General features: G+C 38.6%; 1 protein-coding gene across 1 annotated transcript in view; it reads left to right on the top strand.

Annotated features, from left to right (window-relative positions):
- cdh23 (cadherin-related 23) overlaps positions 1–20109 on the top strand; it is a 171124-nt gene that overhangs the window by 77853 nt on the left and 73162 nt on the right. Inside the window, exons 10-13 of the mRNA XM_088421399.1 lie at positions 11733–11845; positions 16181–16369; positions 19279–19428; positions 19795–19953. Coding sequence (XP_088277525.1) covers positions 11733–11845; positions 16181–16369; positions 19279–19428; positions 19795–19953 — 611 coding nt within the window. The remainder of the gene's footprint in view (positions 1–11732; positions 11846–16180; positions 16370–19278; positions 19429–19794; positions 19954–20109) is intronic.

The following is a 20109-nucleotide window of genomic DNA, read 5'->3' as shown; positions in this document are numbered from 1 at the left end:
AATTCCCCAGCAGCGATAAACTCAAGCAAACACGATTATTTCCCCCTAGTCTTGCTCTTCGCTCATATCTCTATCTCTCTGCACTGCTACACCCTGATGCTCTGACTCCATTCTGCTATGACCAAGCTTATATCAGCACACAAGTTGTAATATGGACAAGGCTAATACCTGTTATTCTGGAGGGAGCTCTTATTGTGACTGTTGTGATGCTGAGATCTCTCTGGTTTTCAATTAGACGCTCTGAGGCTCTCCATTGCTTGCTGCTCTGTAATCTCTCAGACAAGGCGGACAGTCTACGGGACACTGCTCACCACACAATCCTAAGGCTTGTTGAGTTTGGAGTGTAGAGGGATACTCTTCATTGGAGTGCAGACCTCATTGACTTGCATTGTGATACTCCAACAGTAGACTTCTCTTATTTGCATTTTTGCTTTCCTAATTCAGTCACTCCAAGATATTACTCTAGTAGTGTCCGCCCACAACATCAAGTATACATGCAAAGACCAGACGGATATAGGATCCAAATCATGAGGCTCATCAGAAAATCCACCATTACAAATAGAAATAATTCTTAGTTTTGATTGACGCTGCTGGAACCGTTCTGTATGTTATTTAACTAGCAGTTTATTGCTCTGATTGTAGCCTACAGTTTCAAATATTTGGGATCTGAAATTCAAACACATTAGCATCATTTCAATGCGGAAGACCCTCCAGTAAATACAGTAAGGCTCACCAGATAGGAAACTAGTGACGTTTGAGTCTATGAGTAAATGCAATGTAATTTTCTTTTGCGTTTGTCTTGCTATTTATGACTTAACTCTTAGTGCTATTTATTGTTTATTGGAATGTGTTTGCATAACAGTCTAAATTTTGTTATGCCATTGACTATGTATGAGTTTAAAAGAGCTAGTCCTCTTATTAGTATTATTATTACTATTATTATTATTATCATTATTATTATTATTTTTAATTTATAATTTAATGACTAACTTATTTACAGTTAATACTTTCAAATCCAAATTTTGCCACTCGCTATTGAGAGCAAGTAGATCTTTAAAGGTATTAAATGTGCGTAAAAAATATTGTGGTTATCAAATCAAGCCTAGACAAAATATTAACTTTTTACTGCTGAAAATGGCTAGATAAGTGGACTATCTCTTCTTCTCATTCATTGCCATTGATAGCTTTCGACATAAATTCATTTTTATTAAGCTGGCAACGAATGTGTTAGCTCATTTAGTGCCTCTAACTAAAATATATTAGTCAAATATCGATTATTACTGGGCTGCCAGTGAATGATCCAATAGCGTTTTTGATCATTTCAATGATTTACTATGGTTATTCAGTCAATCAAACCTGCAAAAAAAATGAATAAAATAAAAATTAAAAATTTCGATACCTCACTTTTTTCGAATCAAACGTTATTTTTGGTTTGTTTTTTTTAATTATTGAACTTTGCCATCTTGATGGCACTGCCGAACACAATACCTTGGATAATAAAGCAACATCTACAGTACATATACACACAACCAGATACCTACATCAACAATTTGAAGAGGAATACAATTACCAAAACTCGATAAATTAAGGGATATATAAAATAACATTTTCAAAACCAAGTTCAATTAGTATTTGTGACATTCAGCTTGCCATTAAATTGGCAGAGATCATTTGCATAGGAATCCCATTCACGCGTCGGATTATGCTGTGGCAATATAGTCCTGTGTATGCTAAAACACATCTAAACATGTCTATACTAACAATTAGGAATTTGATGTTGACGTAGTCTGAAAAACAATAGTCCAAACGTTATCACCAGCATGATTTGCCTGCAGGTGTTATCCTTAAAAGTGACACTAATTTGTGTACATTTTGCAAAGCACACAAAATCTTCGCCTCAAGACACAGAGCTTTGGTTGTGTGCCATATCGCATTACTAAAATGTTCTCGCTCCCCCGTGGTGTTGTCAAAAACAAGAGAAAACAGTTGTCACTGGATTAGTCATGGTGATTACACTTAGAGAACTCTTGCTTGGTTTTCCTCAAATTTGGATTTGCGCCGAGAAAGTTATTGTCATAAACCTTTCACACGATTGAAACTGTGAGATTATATGTGAACATTTTTTGCTGTCTATAGGATATCGGTCATCTGTGTGCCCAATAAAAGGCTGGCAACCAGTTCAGGCTGTACCCTGACAGCTGAGATAGGCTTTGGCGCCCCCAAGACCCTAGTGAAGATAAGCGGCCTGGCCATGCTCGGGCCATAGACCCGGTCGACCCTAACTCTAAATTTAACCCTAACCAAAGGGTCAGACGGTCAAATCCCTTTCTGTCCGAGTTATGTGTCTTTGTGTCCTTGGGCACTTCACCCATCTTGCCTCCAATGATGGTCTGTGGGCCATAGGCGCAACCATGCTTCTGTCAGTCTGCACTAGGGCAGCTGCAGCTACACAACGTAGCTTACCACCACAAGCGCGTGAATAATGTATCAATCGTAAAGCGTCCAGAAAAGCGCCATTTAAAAGTGGTGCATTATTCTATTCTATTCTATTCTATTCTATTCTATTCTATTCTATTCTATTCTATTCTATTCTTACACCTGTTTCAAAGCGCCCATATCCATCCATGCATCCATTTTATAGGGCCGCTTATCCTCACAACAGTAGCAAGCTATCCCAGCTGACTTCGGGCAGTAGGCAGGGGACACCCTGAACCAGTTGCCAGCCAATTGCAGGGCGCACAGAGACAAGCAAACACTCATGCGCCGGATCATACCTATGGACAACACAGTATGTTCATTACACCTGCCCTGCATGTTTTTGGCATGTGTGAGGAAGCTGGATTGCCTGGTGACAACCCACTTAGGCTCGGCAAGAGTTAAACATAGGCATATAAATGATGAACTCTTACTTTGGACTGTATAGTGATTTAATTTCATTTGAAATACAAGGTATTTTAGGACTGGCATTTCTAACCAGAAAATGAAACATCTCATTGACCGAAGCCATGTGGCTGCCACGCCCCCTTCCTGACATTGTTTGAAAACCGTCCAGCCATCCATTGATCCATTGAGAGTATCACAGCGTTGATCCTTTCCCAGTAGAGTGAAGGAGGAGCCAAAAACAGATGATATCAGAATGAACTGGAGCGCCAACAAAGCAAAAGAAGTGTCAAGAGACTGCACACGGCAACACCCGTTCCTCCAATCAAAACTGTCCCCTCAGGAAACTACTATTCATAACAACAGATCTACCTGATTTGGTGCAAAGTCTTTGAAAACAAAACTATCCGAGAAGGGGGACATGTATTTACTATTTCGTGGGTGGTTTGGGGTGTAAAGGCAGTACATGGATCTTCCTCCCCATTGTGACCCTACAGAGAGATTCGAGAACAATGTATTTACTATTGCGTGGGTGGTTTGGGGTTTAGAGGCAGTACATGGATCTTCCTCCCCATTGTGACCCGACAGAGAGATTCGAGAACAGAAGTCTCTGATTACACTTTTGCTAGTTGAATTAATAATTTATCAACCTTAGCTGATGTATTTGCTTTGTAAAATAAGCAGATCAACATCTCAAAATGTTTTAACGTTCTTTTTTTTATTTATTTATTTTATTTTATTTTTAATATTGTCTTGCTAAATTGCAATATGACCTTGATATGCCATTGGTTATCTGATAAGGATCACATTTAAATACACACCAAAAATATATAAATACAGCCTCAAAGTATGAATACTAAATTCAAAAAGTAATTTCTTCTGAATTGGGTTGTGTATGTCTGCGTGCTGCAGTTCTCCTCCCCCGGGTGTCTAATCGTTGTGTTCTGCCAGATCACTGGAGAATATTCTCTATCAGCAATTAGAATATGATTATATTTTCAGCTGCGGTGGTCCCTGGGAGTGACTGCATGTGATTTCAGCCTCTCGACGAGTTCAGTCGTGTGGAGCCAATGTTAAAGTCAGAAAACTGGGATATAGCATGTTGATAGACTATAATACTCTTGATCAGAAACTTACCACATAACTTGTAGGTGTCATTGTGTGTGTGTGTGTGTGTGTGTGTGTGTGTGTGTGCGTGCGTGTGTGTGTGTGTGTTTTTGTAGTTATCTGTTTCTAACCAAGTAGCACAACCAAGGTCAGTCACAGCAAGGGCTGTTTATAATTGATAATCCTACTGTTTATTCCATCAATTAATCGAGTAATTGATCCTCACACAACCCACCACAAAATAAAAATTATTTTATGATACTTTACTTTTTTTTTTTTTACTCTATAAAATAATCTACTAAGGTTGACTATAAATTGAAGTGGATTACAGCTCCTGCCCTCATTGGTCGATATTGCGCCTGGAGCCCATCATGTGTCTTTTAGGAGTACCCCTGAGCTGATTGACTGATCTTCTCACCAGTTCAAGCTATTGACTGGACTACCAGGAGCAATCTCCGACTCATACATGACGGGAGGAATACTATTTAAACAAAATAGAGCATTGGAAAGATTTTACAAGAGAAATTTTGAGTGTAATCTCTGCTTCCCTGTTGTCATTAATTGTCAGCAACGACTCCACTTACAATCAACTCGTCTGCTTCACAGCACGTGTCTCTGCAATAGTATAGCTTTTTTTTCAACTTACCCGACCTGTTCTACTTTTTTTTTCCCCCCCAGCCCAAGTCACAGCACCCTGGGTTTTCTAGTGTAGGCTTGTTGACTTTTTTACAGTAGTCCGTCTGTCTATCCGGACATCCATCCAGGAAAACAAACTGCTTGTCCTGTCCTGTTGTCCTCAGGCACGCTGCCAGGAGCATTAAAGTTCTAGACCACTTAGCCTCTTGGGTAATTGGGACACACATATGGTGGCTCAGAGAGACAACTTCAAACCCCCCATTCAGCACAATCTTGTAACATATCTTACTCTGGGTCCACTAGATAAAGGATTATAAAGACCAATTTGCGATTAACAGCCATTTTGCCCTAAAAGAAAGTCCCTTTTTTGTTGAAAGAAATTCAGAGCAAAATAAATAAAATAATACCCGTGCTCATCTATTATCAGTCACTGACAAACACGGCCAACACATTTTGATTGATTGTGGGGAATTTCTGAGTTGCTTGGCATGTTCAATGAACAGCATTATTACATATTAAACAATGGTGACACACACAGGTTTCACGATGGCACGTTATAATCAGGACGACCAGTAAACATATTTTCCTATTCCTATTCATGCATCCTGTCGTATGAATGTACACAACTTTTGTGACTCCAAGTGTTGCCACGGGAAGAAGCTTGGCAAGAAAAGTTCTTAAAACAGATGTCACCGTAGTGGGCCGAGGCGCCTGGACATTATATGGCATACAGACTCCGTGAATCCTGTCAGTTCATTTCACCTGCCTGATGCCCCAGGCAGTTTCACTGGCATGAATATCTTCTCTATCGTTTCTGAGAGGGCACAGCTTTCTGGTCAAAATATTACCACAGTGTTGGCGCATGCAATATACAGTACGTGCCATGTGCAAACATTGGCACTGATTGTGTGAAGCAGCTCTCTGCTATTTTTGCTGAAGGCAAGATAAATACTGATGCGCATGAATATTGAGCAGATCTGTGGAAGTTTGCTGCGTACCTTACATACATATGAACCATTTTAGGATTCTGCTGGGTCAAAAGGAGAGAATATGGTCGTAGTGCCCTGTTCAATTTGTCGACCGGCCAGAGCACTCTGACAGGGCTGTATCTTCTATTGCAAGAGCAGCCTTTTGTCAGTCTTTGTCATTTTATCTTGTTAGAGTGGATCTCTTTCTACAAAGTTTGAAAATGTCATGGTTAATGTTTTCAGCTCCATAAGGGTGGATGCCAGCTTGTTAGACCAAACAAAAGAAATTGTGGGTAAAGGTTTTAGCCAAACTGTCATTACGTTTATTGTACTTTACATATACTGGATAGCTGAAGTGATAGCCGGGAAAGTACGCCGGACGATATTTCAATCCAATCAGTCAATGCATGCGTTAACTGCATTTTTAATTCGATTGTGGTATTTCAACCTCTGTTGCAATTAGAACTGACCGGAATAGACTTCGCAGGCGTTGTTGCAGAAATGAAAAGCAATTCAGCAGTATATTATTTAAAATACAAGCTACTATAGCAGCCTGAAGCAAATATGTTTACAACATGAGGCAGAAATTGATTGCTGGTGAAAATACCCCATAATAGGAATTAGATACTGTACAGTGCCATTTCAGTTTATACTTGAGGTACACATTTCCAATTGACTAACTACTTCGGACTGAATATACGTAAACTGACAGCACAAAAGCAAATAGTGGCGTCAAGACATTAAAGGTTTTAGATTACTGGTATTTAAGATCTGTAGTTAATTGACAACAAGGGCCTATCATGCCAAACACAATGAGAGCCAGTCAGTGTCCACTTCGCGGTGTGATTGACCTTTGATTTTCAACACCCAACAACTCAAGCATTAAAAGCGTGATGCATAAAAATGGATCTAATCAGCATACAGAGTGCAGGGTTAGCGATTAAAAATTAGATTAACACAATTAAAAATAAAATAATGCTTTAGCAATGACTGTAATGAATTGATCACAATCTGTTAACATGACGTCCATACGAAAACATTAAGCATCTATAATATCCAGACAGACATTAGCTTTATTTCCCCACACAATTTTGAATTCTGGAAAAGCCTGACATAATTCTTTGTCAATTTCATCCCTTTGCCCCTCCCTTTGTCCACCTTTTGGCCTCAATTGAGGTTAATTACCTCAGGGCTCAAATGGAGCTGTCCTCTTCTGTCCACAGACTTGCCCTGTGCTCTCGCTTCTGAAGGTTCCCTCCTCTCTATTTCAGATTTACGGGGCAATAATAGAGCAGCGAGTAGGGAGTGAGGAACACAGACATGGGTTAATCTGTTGACCCAGCTGTTGTGCACTTTGGACTTAGCATCTGGAAGTACTGTATGTCTTCTCTACTATGCTACAAACCATCTGAAGAATGATTTCTAATCCCTTAAAGTACAAATCAAGGTTCATTATGAAGCCGCACGTGAAGAGAATGGCAAAGTACAGAACAATTTCTAGTGAAGGTGCATGGCTGTAAAGTAATGAAATACTGACAGACCAACTGAATTTGTAGTCATATTAAGTAGCGGTATTTCCCTAGTCAAGTCTGGCAACAGAAACTTAGAAAAGCTTGTTTTAGGAATTGCTCTGTAAATGTTCTGAAATATTGCAGTGAGTTCTTGGTTCTAAACGACATCCCAAATCTGTATGGAACCTGCATGTTCCTATTATTCTTGTATTGGTTTTATCTGTATATATCTGCCGTCACATTACAAAAAAACATGCAAATTATATTAATTCAGGCCCCACTGAAACAAGAGGGTGAATCGAGGTGCCCCGAGGAATATGTTTTTTTTTTCAACATACTGAAATAAAGAGTAGTTGCACATCCACTAGGGTGGTGGTAATATATTAAGTCTGGTGTAGGCCGCATTTACGCCTATAAAAGCACAACCATCCTATGCAAAACTTACCTCTCATTTACACCATGTGTCATTCAGGATTTGAGGTCTCTCCTTTCTATTACTTTCTATTACTTTTGTCCAACCAAATGAGGCTCGCGGTCAAATATTTTGTCGTGAAACTAATCACGTCCCGCTCGTAGTCCTGTTGACCAGCATTTAAAATACACGCTAAATGCAATTAAACATTCGTCTACAAGCAGACAGCAGCACTCTTACTGCGGTCTGAAGAGACACAATTCCAGTTTTTTTCATTATTATCCAACCTGTATCTGATCTCTTCATGGTAGTGTGAACGACACATTAGATTTTTTCAAATGTGACCCAGGTCACTTGGGTATGTCGTCTATCTAATAAAATGTCTCAATTGCCTTAAATGTGCATCAAGCTGTGAAGGTCAAGCATCCAAAAGCGACTACGGGTTCGTTTAAACCAAGGCACCACTTATGTATTCTCTGCGGAAGTCTTGCAGCTCTTTGATGGTGACTTATTGAAAGAGGTGTATATCAGCTGGAAAGCAAATGGACTTTGGACTTTTACATATATAGCACTTTTCTACCATGGGTTCTCAAAGCACTTTACACTAACTAGTGATTTTACCCACTGATGATGCAGCATCAGGAGCAATTGGGGGTTCGGTGTCTTCGAACCCACAGCCGCTCGGCTGGGAGACCACTCTACCGCTCAGCCATGCCGCCCAAAGACTTAAAATAGTTTTAAACTATGTTAGGTTAATTTCTTGATTATTTCCTGTCATACAGATGTTTTACTGCATGTTGGTAATTTTCAGGACTGTATTTGTCACCAAAAAGACTTGATTACAGTGGAACATGTTTACACTGAATCTACTTTAATATCATGAAAATTGTCTGCCATTTACAGTGACTAATATTTAAAACTGAGAGACTAAATTTTGTTGAAAAAGAAATTTTGTTGAAAAAGAAGACTTATTTCCCTGTTTTTGACATGTAAAAGTTAAATGAACATTTATTTTCAAAGATATTGTCATGCTGTTTTTTATCTGGTGTGTGTATTTTTATTTTTTTTTAATTTTGTTGAGATTCCGACCACTGCTGTCAACCTACTAACCCGGCAGCCGACATTAAAAATTAATGATAGCTCTGCAGGTGCACTGAATAAATCTACCCCTGAAAGTATTTTAGAAAAAAAAAACACACAGGAACTCTTTGGAAAGACTACATGGCAATGAAAAAGAAACACCATTTCAAACAACAGAAAAACATGAGGCATCCATTTTTATTTGAAAGTCAACCAAACAAAAGTCAATTGAGAGTTGTTTGTCCCTACATTGACAGTATGGCAGTGAGAGCCTAAAGCTTTGTTCAGCAATTTATATCCCCCATGCAGGGTCCACGGAGGGGGGTGTCAAGATGAGAGACGGGATGCACCTTGGACTTATCACCCGTCAATCACAAGGCTAACACACAAACAACCTTCACATTTACACTTACAGATTCCAATGGAGCTACCTAGTATGTTTTTGACTGGCGGAAAGCACTATGGGAGGATTCTTGTCATGATTTGGTTTAGCTACACAAGGGAAAAAAAAAGACTACATTTTTCTTTACATGCAGGACATTTCAAGACTATGACCAACCACACCCACATAAGGATACTTTAAAATCTCCCTGATGCGTGGATGAAAGGCATCAGCATCACATTCAGAATAATTGAAAAACTCTTCTTTCTGACTTTAATGAAACAATGTGAATCACTGGCAGCAGAGCTGTGAAACACAAAAAGTTGAAAACATAAAGTATGAGTCCTCCAAAAACTTTTGCCCTTGATGCATGTACAAAAAATGGCCAAGGAATTGAAAATTTCTCAATAGCGTGTATTGTGAAAAATATGAATTCTGCAAGCCACGCAATATAAAAAATCGATACTTTTCATTGTATTATTTTCTTCGCAAACAATCCATGCAAGTGCTGACATGGTTTAACCCACTAAGTTGTTGTTCTGCACTCAAGACTATGTGTACTGACGTACTTCATCGTATATGTGCCACTTTTTCATAAGCAGTGAATAGGTTTTGCTGAGCATGTTTGCACAGTATTCAGTTTAGCATACACAATGTAACGACGAGATAGAGGAGTTTGTGTGCCGTCAGCTGGTCAGAACGGAATATATTGACATAAGACATAAGTGAATTAGTTCCAGTCGGACTTGACTTGACTTTCAGGGTTATTTCATTCAGCTCCGTCTGCTCTATTGTTTGCCTTCTTATTGAGAAGATCTTCTCGATAACATTCACATGTATGGCTTGTGTCTATCTACAGATTGCATAGGGGCCTCTCCAGCTCTCCAACAAATGCATACTCTCAAAATGGATGACAATAAAAGCGAGAGAGCTATTTTTGAATTGTAATGCGTAGCGTGTGTTGATGTGTGTGTGTGTGTGTGTGTGTTTGCAGTCATGCAACAAGAACAGTCTCTAACTCAGGGGTGCCCAAACTTTTTGGCCCTGAGATCTACTTTTCCACATTCACTTGTTCACACATGATGTTCACTCCTGAACCTTTGTAAGGAGCTATTGTTGATATAATAGCGGGTGATGAAAATGCAGCAATGTAAATTCAATTATTATCTCCTCTTTTGCGGTGATATCACCAAATAATGTTGTAGTGATGTTACACTTTACTAAACAGTTTAGTAAACACCATGTGTGTAAATACACATCTGGGCTGTGTCATTCACAAGTTCAGATTTTTCTAATTGCAGTGTAAGAAAGAGTCTAAATCGCTCCGCTTTAGGCTTTCAGGGGTCATTTCTTCTCTTATCAGACAGGGACCAGTATTATGACCCACGCAGGATAGAAATGTTTACCGGACAATAACCATGGAACAAGATCTGTTTTTAATTTTTTTAGCTTGTTGACCTAGAAGATAAATGAGACTTGCAGAAAATCTGCTTCCTATCATTTTGTCAAGAGACCAAACAATGCTTGGATTTGTAAGGCTTTTAACTTGAAGTTCATCCCTGAAGCAAGGTTGTGACGATCTGTTTCTTGATCATCTTTACCTCCCAGTGTGAGCAGCATTCGATGTAAACAACGCTGTACTCTCTATTGACTTTTTTTTTTCTCAGTAGTGTGATGTCACGCGGTCGACTAACAATAGCTAGACGTGCTCATGGTCGACCGCGATCGACACAATGAATACCCCTGCTCTAACTAGTCATGTAAAACTAGTAGCAGTCAGGCTTTTATTAGGCCAGGGCTATCTGAGGAGGTCTTCAAAACAAAAATTCAGAAACACTCTATGCGTATGCATGCATGTAGGCCCAAATCGCTGTCTAACATATTGTTTTTGATGCATGATATTTGTGTGGGCCATCCAGGGTGCCCCTCTTTTTGTGTTTTCAAGTGACTTTTCAGAGTTATGCGTGGTGGGTTTACACGAAATTTTCACAAAAGCCAAAATGGTCAAACTTTGTAGTGTTTCAACGACAATTAGAGAATGGCTGTACCGTGTATTAAAACCATTAACTTTCTTCTAAGCATGTCTTGAATAGTGTCAAGTTGCCACAGTGAGTAACATTCACAACTATAGGGCAGAGGTGTTCATGTTTATCCTTTAACATGTACACATAATGCTTTAGTTTCAATTTCACTTACCAAAGTTTCACTGCTTATGAATAGTTTTCATTATGAACAGTTTAAAAGTCTACATTATAAATCAATATTTTCTCATGACAGCTAATTAGCTGTTTCATTAGTCCCCTGTTTATGTTTAGGTGACATTTTGATTAATCACTTATTGAAGATTATTGGACTTTTAAAAACTAATAATGGGTAATAAAGTTGTTTTGATATGCTAAAGCATGATTTTTGTAAACCTGAACTAACAATAAACATAATGCAGTTGCCAGTATAGAAAGTGCAGCAGGGAAAGAGGCTTGGACAGTGGAGATGAAATAAGCGGATGCAGTGTGAACAGGTTAGCAGTGGTGGGTCAGCCTAAGGTGGAGTGAAGAAAGGGAGAGCAGTAGAAGCTCCATCCATATTGCATGAAAGAGAAATCCAGATTGCTGGTCCACCACCTTTCCCTTCCAGAGGCTCTGTATTGCATCCCAGGGGTTCTGTTGAATTAAGCACAACGCCAGTCCCGTTTGCCTTCCTGACTTTCTTATCTTTTTCCCCTCACTCTCCATCCATCTTTTCGTCCATCCATCTAGGGAACACCAACAGTGTTTTTTCCCTCGACTACATCAGTGGTGCTCTGACAGTGAATGGCCAACTGGACAGAGAAAACCCACTCTACTCAGCAGGATTCACGCTTACTGTCAAGGTGAGCTGATAAATGGCCATGGGCGTTCATGTCTTGGAAAGATTTCTCACGGCATAGAGTGAACAGGCATGCCTCTGCGTCGCCTTTATCGGGCTACAGACAAGTTTGTATTGTTGAGTCACATATTCTCGTTTTAGTTTATTTTAATGAACATCAAGCTAAAATCAAGCAATCGAGAACATAACATGGGGAATCAATGGCTGATTGAAAAGGGTTATGGCTGAAGCATTGCATGTAATTGCCGCACCCTCATATACATTTATTCATATGCATTCTCTCCAAATAATTCAATCAAATAATTGCATTTCTGTTATGAGATATTTTACATGTTTAACATACATTTGCCTATAGATTCAATACACAATTACAATAATTCCTAAATACCTGCTGCAACAATTTAACTTGGTATATAGTGGTATAAGGTATATGGCACATTTGTCAAACAAAAACACAAAAACGATTCATAATTTTCAAGTTTTTTGTTCATGAACAAAGGTCAACTCATTTATTTTCTTTAATGTTCAATAAAAATTATTTCGTATTTTCACTCCATAAAATGATTCGCTACTGCTTTTCAGTGTAGTGTGGTATCTGACTTCTTCAACATTTCCTTTCATAATTAAATTATATTCTTAAATTGTCTGCATTAAAACATGTTTTCAATATTTCCTGGAAGCAGTTTATGCCTTGTTTTATACATAATTTGAGCTATTTTGTAATATTCAATGCCCTTGATGTAAAAAAAAAAACAATGCATTGATGCATTAATAATCCACATTGTACACTATTTCCAAAACTCTATTTTGCATCATTTGAAGCATACTTATATATTTAATTCTCCAAACTTTAGCGCATTGTCATATACATATGGAAGACCTCAGCTATCAGTGAAATTGAAACCCATGAAACAGTAGTAAAACCTGTAGTCATGTGTTATAAAAAGTGGAATAAAATGCATTCTAAATAAATTAAAAAAAATCCTAAGACATCAAACTTCTGAAGTTTTGTTGTTTTTAAGGCATATTTGTGTAATTCTTTAACTTTATGAGCATTCAAATATATGGCTCGTCAAAAAATCCATTCACAAAATAATCTAAATTCTCATTTACTATCCTTCAGAATCGATATAGAACGTCTTCAAATCAATTTTTTAATAAAAAATATGAACCGAATTTGCTTCCTGTCAGCTTCAGTGTAACAAGGTCGGATGGGCAGAAACAAAAAGTCATCTCATGCCAACAGTGAGCTGCAGAGACCAACTTCAAACCAAACACACCAAATATAAGATGGACACCAATGCAACGGCCATAAATACACTATTGTTTTGAAGTTGGCCTGCACAGCAGTGGTTGCTACATCCTAGCTTTACTCCCCATCTCGACTCGTGCGTCTCCGCCCACATCGACACAACAACTTTGAAAAATCAGATTTAGTCATGATTAAGGACGCTAATAAACTCCTCGTGAATTACGCTATCACTAGCCGCTAGGTATCTGGTGCAATCAAATGCAGTTGGACATTTCAAACTCTGAAAAGGAGTCCATAAATTAAACCGTAATTACTACAAATATTGGGGGCTTTCAATCGATCTATAAAAGCTGACGTATACTGTATCAAGAAGAATTACGAGCGTAAAATTGCATTCCTATTTTACACTAATTACAATAAATGGTCCAACGAGTCACATATGTATGTGATGTATCAAATAACTAGGCTTCAGTCTTGTTGAATATGATCATTTTGTCATGGATAAGAAAAAAGGTGACACAAGACTTTTGTATTTTCTTGGAAATCTGAAGGTCTAAACGCTCCCTTTCAAGGTCAAGAGTTCATCTAACACATGTAGACCGGTAGATAATACGCTCCTGCAAAATTGTTATCCCGATAATGTGCACAGGCATTTGTGGTTTGATCCTTTGATAATGTCCCCTTTGCAGTTTTGTGAGCAGTAAACAGCCCGCAGTCTGTCCAGGGAGGGTTTGTGGAACTGAGTAGCACAAGATAAAGGAATAGGATTTAGTACCCTCACTGATGCTGTGAAGGGCCCTTATGTTGCTCCCTCCCTCTCTTCTTTGTCCTCCTTTTTTGAAGTAGATGCCGTCTCTCAATTCCTGTCCGTGCCCTGAGCCTAAAGTGTATCACACTTGCCTTGCACACCCACTATCTCCTCAACTTCCAACCTCTGTTGTCTCCCCCCGTAATTTCTTTTCAGCCACTATTGTGCACGATGTGGTTTTCACAGTGCAAAGAGGGTGCGTGAAATGGATGTCGAAGAGCTGCTGAAAGTGGAAAGATACACAATCAAAGAGCTTTTGTTATCAATGTGACTGTGAAGTGTAAAGTTCCAGTCAAATCGTTTGCACTTGAACTGCACAGTAATGCTGCTCACAATATGACCCCCTAAAATGACAAATATTTGCCCCAAATTAACCGTTCATTCCCAATGGCATTTTTAACATTTCACACACACATACTGGTTAATGTGTATTTGAAATTAAAAACAAATTAAAAATGACAAAAAACAACAAAATGAAAACATGCAGCACATTCAATATTTTCACCATTAAATACATACACACTTTGTAAAATGAATAAATAAATAAATCTTTCTCTACTCTAATTTCAATTTTTTTACAAGGTCAACCACTGCCAATTTAAAATTCAGATTGCCGATGCTAAAACACTGATACAAAAATGTATATATTTTTTTTAAATTACCTGCAAAATGTTGTGTTAAAATGTTTAAAATGACTGATTACTGCGGGGTGGGGAGGTGCTAATATTTTTTTACATTGTTTAACAAATCCAAGTACTGTAGATACATTTTTTTGCTCATTCCTACCTATGTCAAAAATCCCAATTACGAAAATTCAATGTTTTTGTTGTTAAAATACCCGCAAAAATAAAAGAAAATAAGATTTTATTCTTTTTTTTTTATGATTACTTCTACATTTTTTGACCTCTTCCAGGCATTTCAACTTCACTTCATGTTATTTCTTATGAAGCCACAAATTCCCAATTTTCAAAGATTTGACATTTTCACCATGAATTATTCAGACTAAAATATTCAATTTTTTAAAATATGCTTTCATCCTCCAATTTCTACATTTTTCTCTCACCATTCCAATTCTCAAGTGTCAGGTGCACTCCTACCTTGGAGCAATGATTCCTATTGCAAACATTCACACATACCAAAACTGAACACATTTTTTTTACCCGAAAATACATTAGAACGTTAGAACAAAAGACTCAATTATTCCCTCCTCGCTCATCATTTCTTAATTGATTCAAATATTCAACTTCCAACATGTTCAGATCACTAAGCCTATTATATTATTTGCATTTGTCCCATTCACTAATTACACAACATTGTCAAAAGCCAAAAATGCATTTCTTTCCAAATCGTTCCAACTACAAGTTCAATTTTGTCTAAATATTCTAAATCATTGTACACATTTTAATTCAGCCTCTCAGCTTTCACACGCAACTCCGTGTGAATTTTACTTTCTAATTATCGTCATACAGATCAGCACGTATTTTAGAGTGAGGCCAGTGGTATCTTTCGCTCACGTTTTCTTGGTTTAATACAAAAAGTGATTGTCACAAACGTATTCTAGTCTTAGTTCATCATTTTAATTGAAATCAATAATTTTAAAATAGAAAAACAGAATAAGGGAAAGTGCTGGAAAAAATGTCACCCAAAAATGTATTTATAAGATATAGATTTTTTTTCCTCCCTACATTTTCCCTCTGCTTATGCTTCCTTGGTGGCGCTGCTATTGATTTTTGTAAGGCAGAGTAATGCAACTAATTTTTCAACTTCGGTCCAGATAATGGCTGAGATTATGAAGGCAAAGTGACATTGGAATGATTGGGGCTATACTACCTTTATTATCTGGACACAAGCAGTATGCTCTACTGATTGTAGCACTCCTCTATCAACTATCAACAGACAGTAGAAAGCCCAAGCCCATTTTCAACCCCGCCCCCCAACCCCCTATTTTTTTTCTTTGCAGAGGGGCTTCAATACTCAGACAGCCAGGGAAAGAAATTGTGTAATTAGGTCTTCTCAATTGGACAATTTTCTCTTAAATCTCATTGTGTCTGTGAGTGTGTTGGTCTACCTGTGGCAGTCCTCCTTTGGCCTCACTCTGAGCCCTCCGATTCAGCCTGTGCTCTTTTTGATTCGATAAATGAAAAGCTTTAAATGCCTGTCGAGATTGTGCGCTGACAGCTTCCATCAGAAATTACATTTAGTGTGACGTATTGTGTCTTTTGTCTTGGTCTCGTCATCCTTTTCTACACAATGGCCGCTTCCTTTGTGGATCCCTCAAGGCCACCGAGCTGAAAGAAGATCGCAGTCCATCAGACGCTACGGTTAGGACCACCTTCACCATCCTCCTTATTGACAAGAATGACAATGCCCCAAAGTTCAACAGTTCTGAGTACCGTGTCCGCATCACTGAGCTTGCCCAGGTGGGCTTCGCGCTGCCCCTCTTCATTCAGGCCGAGGACAAGGATGAGGTGGGTTGATCGGTGCCGCTGCTTTTCGCTATAATGTTGACTTGATAACATTGTCTGTCAATAGTAATCATTTAGACATTTTTAAACGGCGCGCTTAATGTTCCTGCCACTTACCATTAGCCTTATCTATTTCTCAGTCAGTCACAACACATGCACACTCTCAGCTCACGTTAAGCTTTCTTTCACTCCGTTTCATTCTCAGATGCCGCGCGCATGCTTGTGCACACAGCCGACACCTGCACATTGGACTTTGCTACGATTTAATTTGCTCTGGAAGAGATGGGACAGAGCATCAAATTATGCCTAACGAGGAAAATCAATCACTCGGGGTGCAGATAAGCAGAAAGCTAGTCAACTCTGATTGATTTAGGCACAGAAGCAGTCAGGGTGGAATTTGTCAGATAACTGCAAGTCAAGTGGATGGTGGGGAGAGGTAGAGGAGAAGAGCGGCTGTAAAAATAAGGCAACTAATGGGGGTCTGCAAAGAAGCATAAGTTTAAACAAGTAATGTGCTGCTGCGTGGAACAGGATTGTTTACCTCTTAAAATCTGATTAAAATGTAATAATCATAATATTAAGTGTCCTCCAAAAATCCTTTGATTATCTAATGTAGACGTTAATCTTTTTTTTTTCTTTTTCCCAGTTGACGTCAAAAAAAGAATTTGCAGTTGTGTGTGTTCAATGCTTTGTTCAAATCTGTACATTGTCCACTTGAACTAATATCATTTTGGTATTCAGATAAAATAATATGCACGTAAACACATTTCTACTATGAATAACCAAATTTTATGTGTACATTTTTTTTTGTTAATCAACATTTTATAACTGAACTTTTTCCTTGGTTTTGGATAACGCGTTCCACATAAATTTTGGTCGATGTGACGTAGTGACATCAGAACCACGGGATTGATGTTGCCGGCTCAAAAACACTTTTGCGTCAGCCCTGTTTGTTAAAATGTGAACAGCAGGAACTGCAACTTTGTCAGGATGTCAACATTAATGTGTACACAGTCGTTGCCTTTATAAAATTGTCTTTTACTGTTGTGCAGGGAATTAACTTTCAGGGCAATCTCCTGTGTACTTTATTAAACTTCTGACTCCCCCAAAAAGGAGAAAATATACTTGTACTATTCAGGAACGAGAAATCTTGTGGCATTCTAATCCTGTGAGTTCTCATCGTATGAGATCTAGTTTTAGTTGTTTTTTTGTTGTTGTTTTTTTTAAGGGCTTCATATTGTGTTAGTTTTTGCTAGCTTCAGTATCATTTAGTATCGTTACGAAGTGTTGATAACACCAAAGGTTCACAATTCCAATTTTCAATTTGAAATGGTTGTAGATTCCCAGCCCTTATACAAAGAAGTATGAAAATATACTCATCAGTGTGTAAACAACTGCACAAAGACAATCCACCATCCCCTCAACATCAAAGAAAGTAGATCTCGACATGCTGGAGGTTGATGCATTCGTTTGACATCCAAGTGCATGTTTTAGATATAATTTGTTTTTGTTTTGATTTGCTGTTGCGATCTGGTAAAACCCACTTGTCAGCAATGATCCGCACACTCATTCACACTCCACTACCTGTGCAGGAATCTTAAATTCCTGTAGTCCGGGGAATAATGGGCAGATGTTTTATTTTTGAGTCTATGACACAAGTGGTATTTACCTCTCTCTCATTCTCTCTTTGGCTGTTACTTCTTCCATCCCTTCTTCTGCTCGGCTGGCATCCATAAAACTTTTTTCGACTGGAACCTGTCAACAAACTTTGTGGATGTCACTCGTGACAGGGTACTTTTATCAGGGGCTTCTAAAGGCTGAAGTAAATGGATGAGCAATTATATTTATGGGCAGTTTGAGGTGACATCCCTGCATATTGGATGGTCTTTTAAATAGGAGCCATCAGCCACAATGGTTCTCACACAGATAAAAACAAAAACAAGGGGGCTATTTGAGCTGCCAGCAAAATACCAATCGACCAGTGCACTCATCTTCCTCTGCCTGCCACGGCGGTGATGCGACCGGCTGCCCTGCAGCTCTCGAGAGGATGAGGCAGCGCTCCAGAGATGGTTCCTTGGCTCAAGGCAGCCACGGACTTCTCATAGTTGTGGTGTCATCTTGACCCCACCGTGATTTATATTCATGTTTTCTTACTTGAGGGATTATCGGAGTTTGAAAGACAGACTAAGACATTAGGTGCTTTTTGAATTTCATGTTAAATGGAAGGGCATTTCCATTGCATAGTTAATAATTGCAAAGTGCCTACTCTAGAGCCACCTCAATAGTTTGCACTTTTTTTCCAACTCAAACGCCATCCCACATAGACTTGGCAGCTTTTTGTAAGCCAAAACCAAATCCCCAATGTACGTTTCTGTATTTAGGTAGATAGTCACGGTTGTCATCAGAAATCACAACATCTCTTTCTGCTCATATAACACTTCTTAAATGTATTAAAACAAACAGAATCCTATACTTTGATATGTGTCCAAATGTAGAAAGAATAACTGGAAAATCCCTTTGGACTGTGTCCAAACGAAATCTCCGGACAGAAAAAGTGGAATCAGAAAGTTTTCTACATCACTATTTGGCTGCCAGCCTTCCTCCTCTCTCTATCAATGCTTTAAAAGTTGCTTGAACTCTTTTAAAATGCATTAGCCTATAAAAAGCCATAGATCAGCTGCAACATTTCCAAATATTTTGTGTCTACTAATGGTTTCACTACCTTTTGAAAAATAAGATATATCTTGCCCCACCATTTATCATTGAAAAAAAAAAACATGCGCAGGCTACTGTTAAAGGCATCGATTTTATCATCCATCGCTTTCATTGAATATATCAATATGTCATCAATCATACGACAATCCATTTTTGTCTGTGTAATGCTGTGTAACTGCTTATCCTTCCTGTGGCAGGGAGTGAATAGCATGTTCCAGGTGTTCCTGACAGGAAACAATTCCGAATACTTTACCATCTCCCCCACGGCCGTTCAAGGGCGTGCCGACATCAGAATGAGGGTTGCAATGCCGCTAGACTTCGAGCGCATCCGCAGCTACAGATTTTCGGTAAGTTTGCTTATTTCCTTGCCAAATATGCTTCATGTATAATAACAATGTCCAAATATTACCATGTCTGTTCTGTATCCAAACTCTGAAACTTTGGGAAAAAAAAGTCAAAGATTTGGGCAACAAATATGAATTCCTTTGGTGACTGAGTAAAGTCTCAAACACTGAAAGACCCATTTCCTAACAACAGGAAGGTCTAAAATAAATGCACTTGCAAGTATCAAGTATCAGCTATATAAACAAAAAATGTGTTTGAACTCTAAAATTTAGAGAGTCACCTTTTTATGTGTACCTTCTGTGACCTTAAAGTATCCCTAATTCAATTTGAAATGTAAATTATAGATGTAAATCATGTCCTTCTTCCAGCTCTTCGCCAATGAGTCCATGTCTGACCATGTGGGATTTGCCCGCATTTTTATTGACCTTATCAATGAGAATGACAATAGACCCATCTTCAGCAAGTCTCTCTACAACATCAGTCTTCCTGAAAATACACCAAGCGGGACCTCGCTGCTTCGTATCCTGGTGAGTGCACAAAGACCACACATCCTAGTCAAAGATGAGTGCCAAATCCAAATGAAAGTCCCCTAATCAATGTCATGGAAAATTGTGCACTAAACCTGTACAACCACATGTTGCCATTTATACAAAGGAATAAGGCCTTTGAGTATATCAGCATAT

Source organism: Hippichthys cyanospilos, chromosome 8, assembly GCF_059441005.1.
Source record: "Hippichthys cyanospilos isolate Australia breed blue-spotted pipefish chromosome 8, RoL_Hcya_1.0, whole genome shotgun sequence".
In the NCBI taxonomy this organism is placed as follows: Eukaryota; Metazoa; Chordata; class Actinopteri; order Syngnathiformes; family Syngnathidae; genus Hippichthys; species Hippichthys cyanospilos.
Note: the sequence above shows the minus strand (reverse complement) of the source record. Positions and strands in the feature narration are given on the sequence as shown.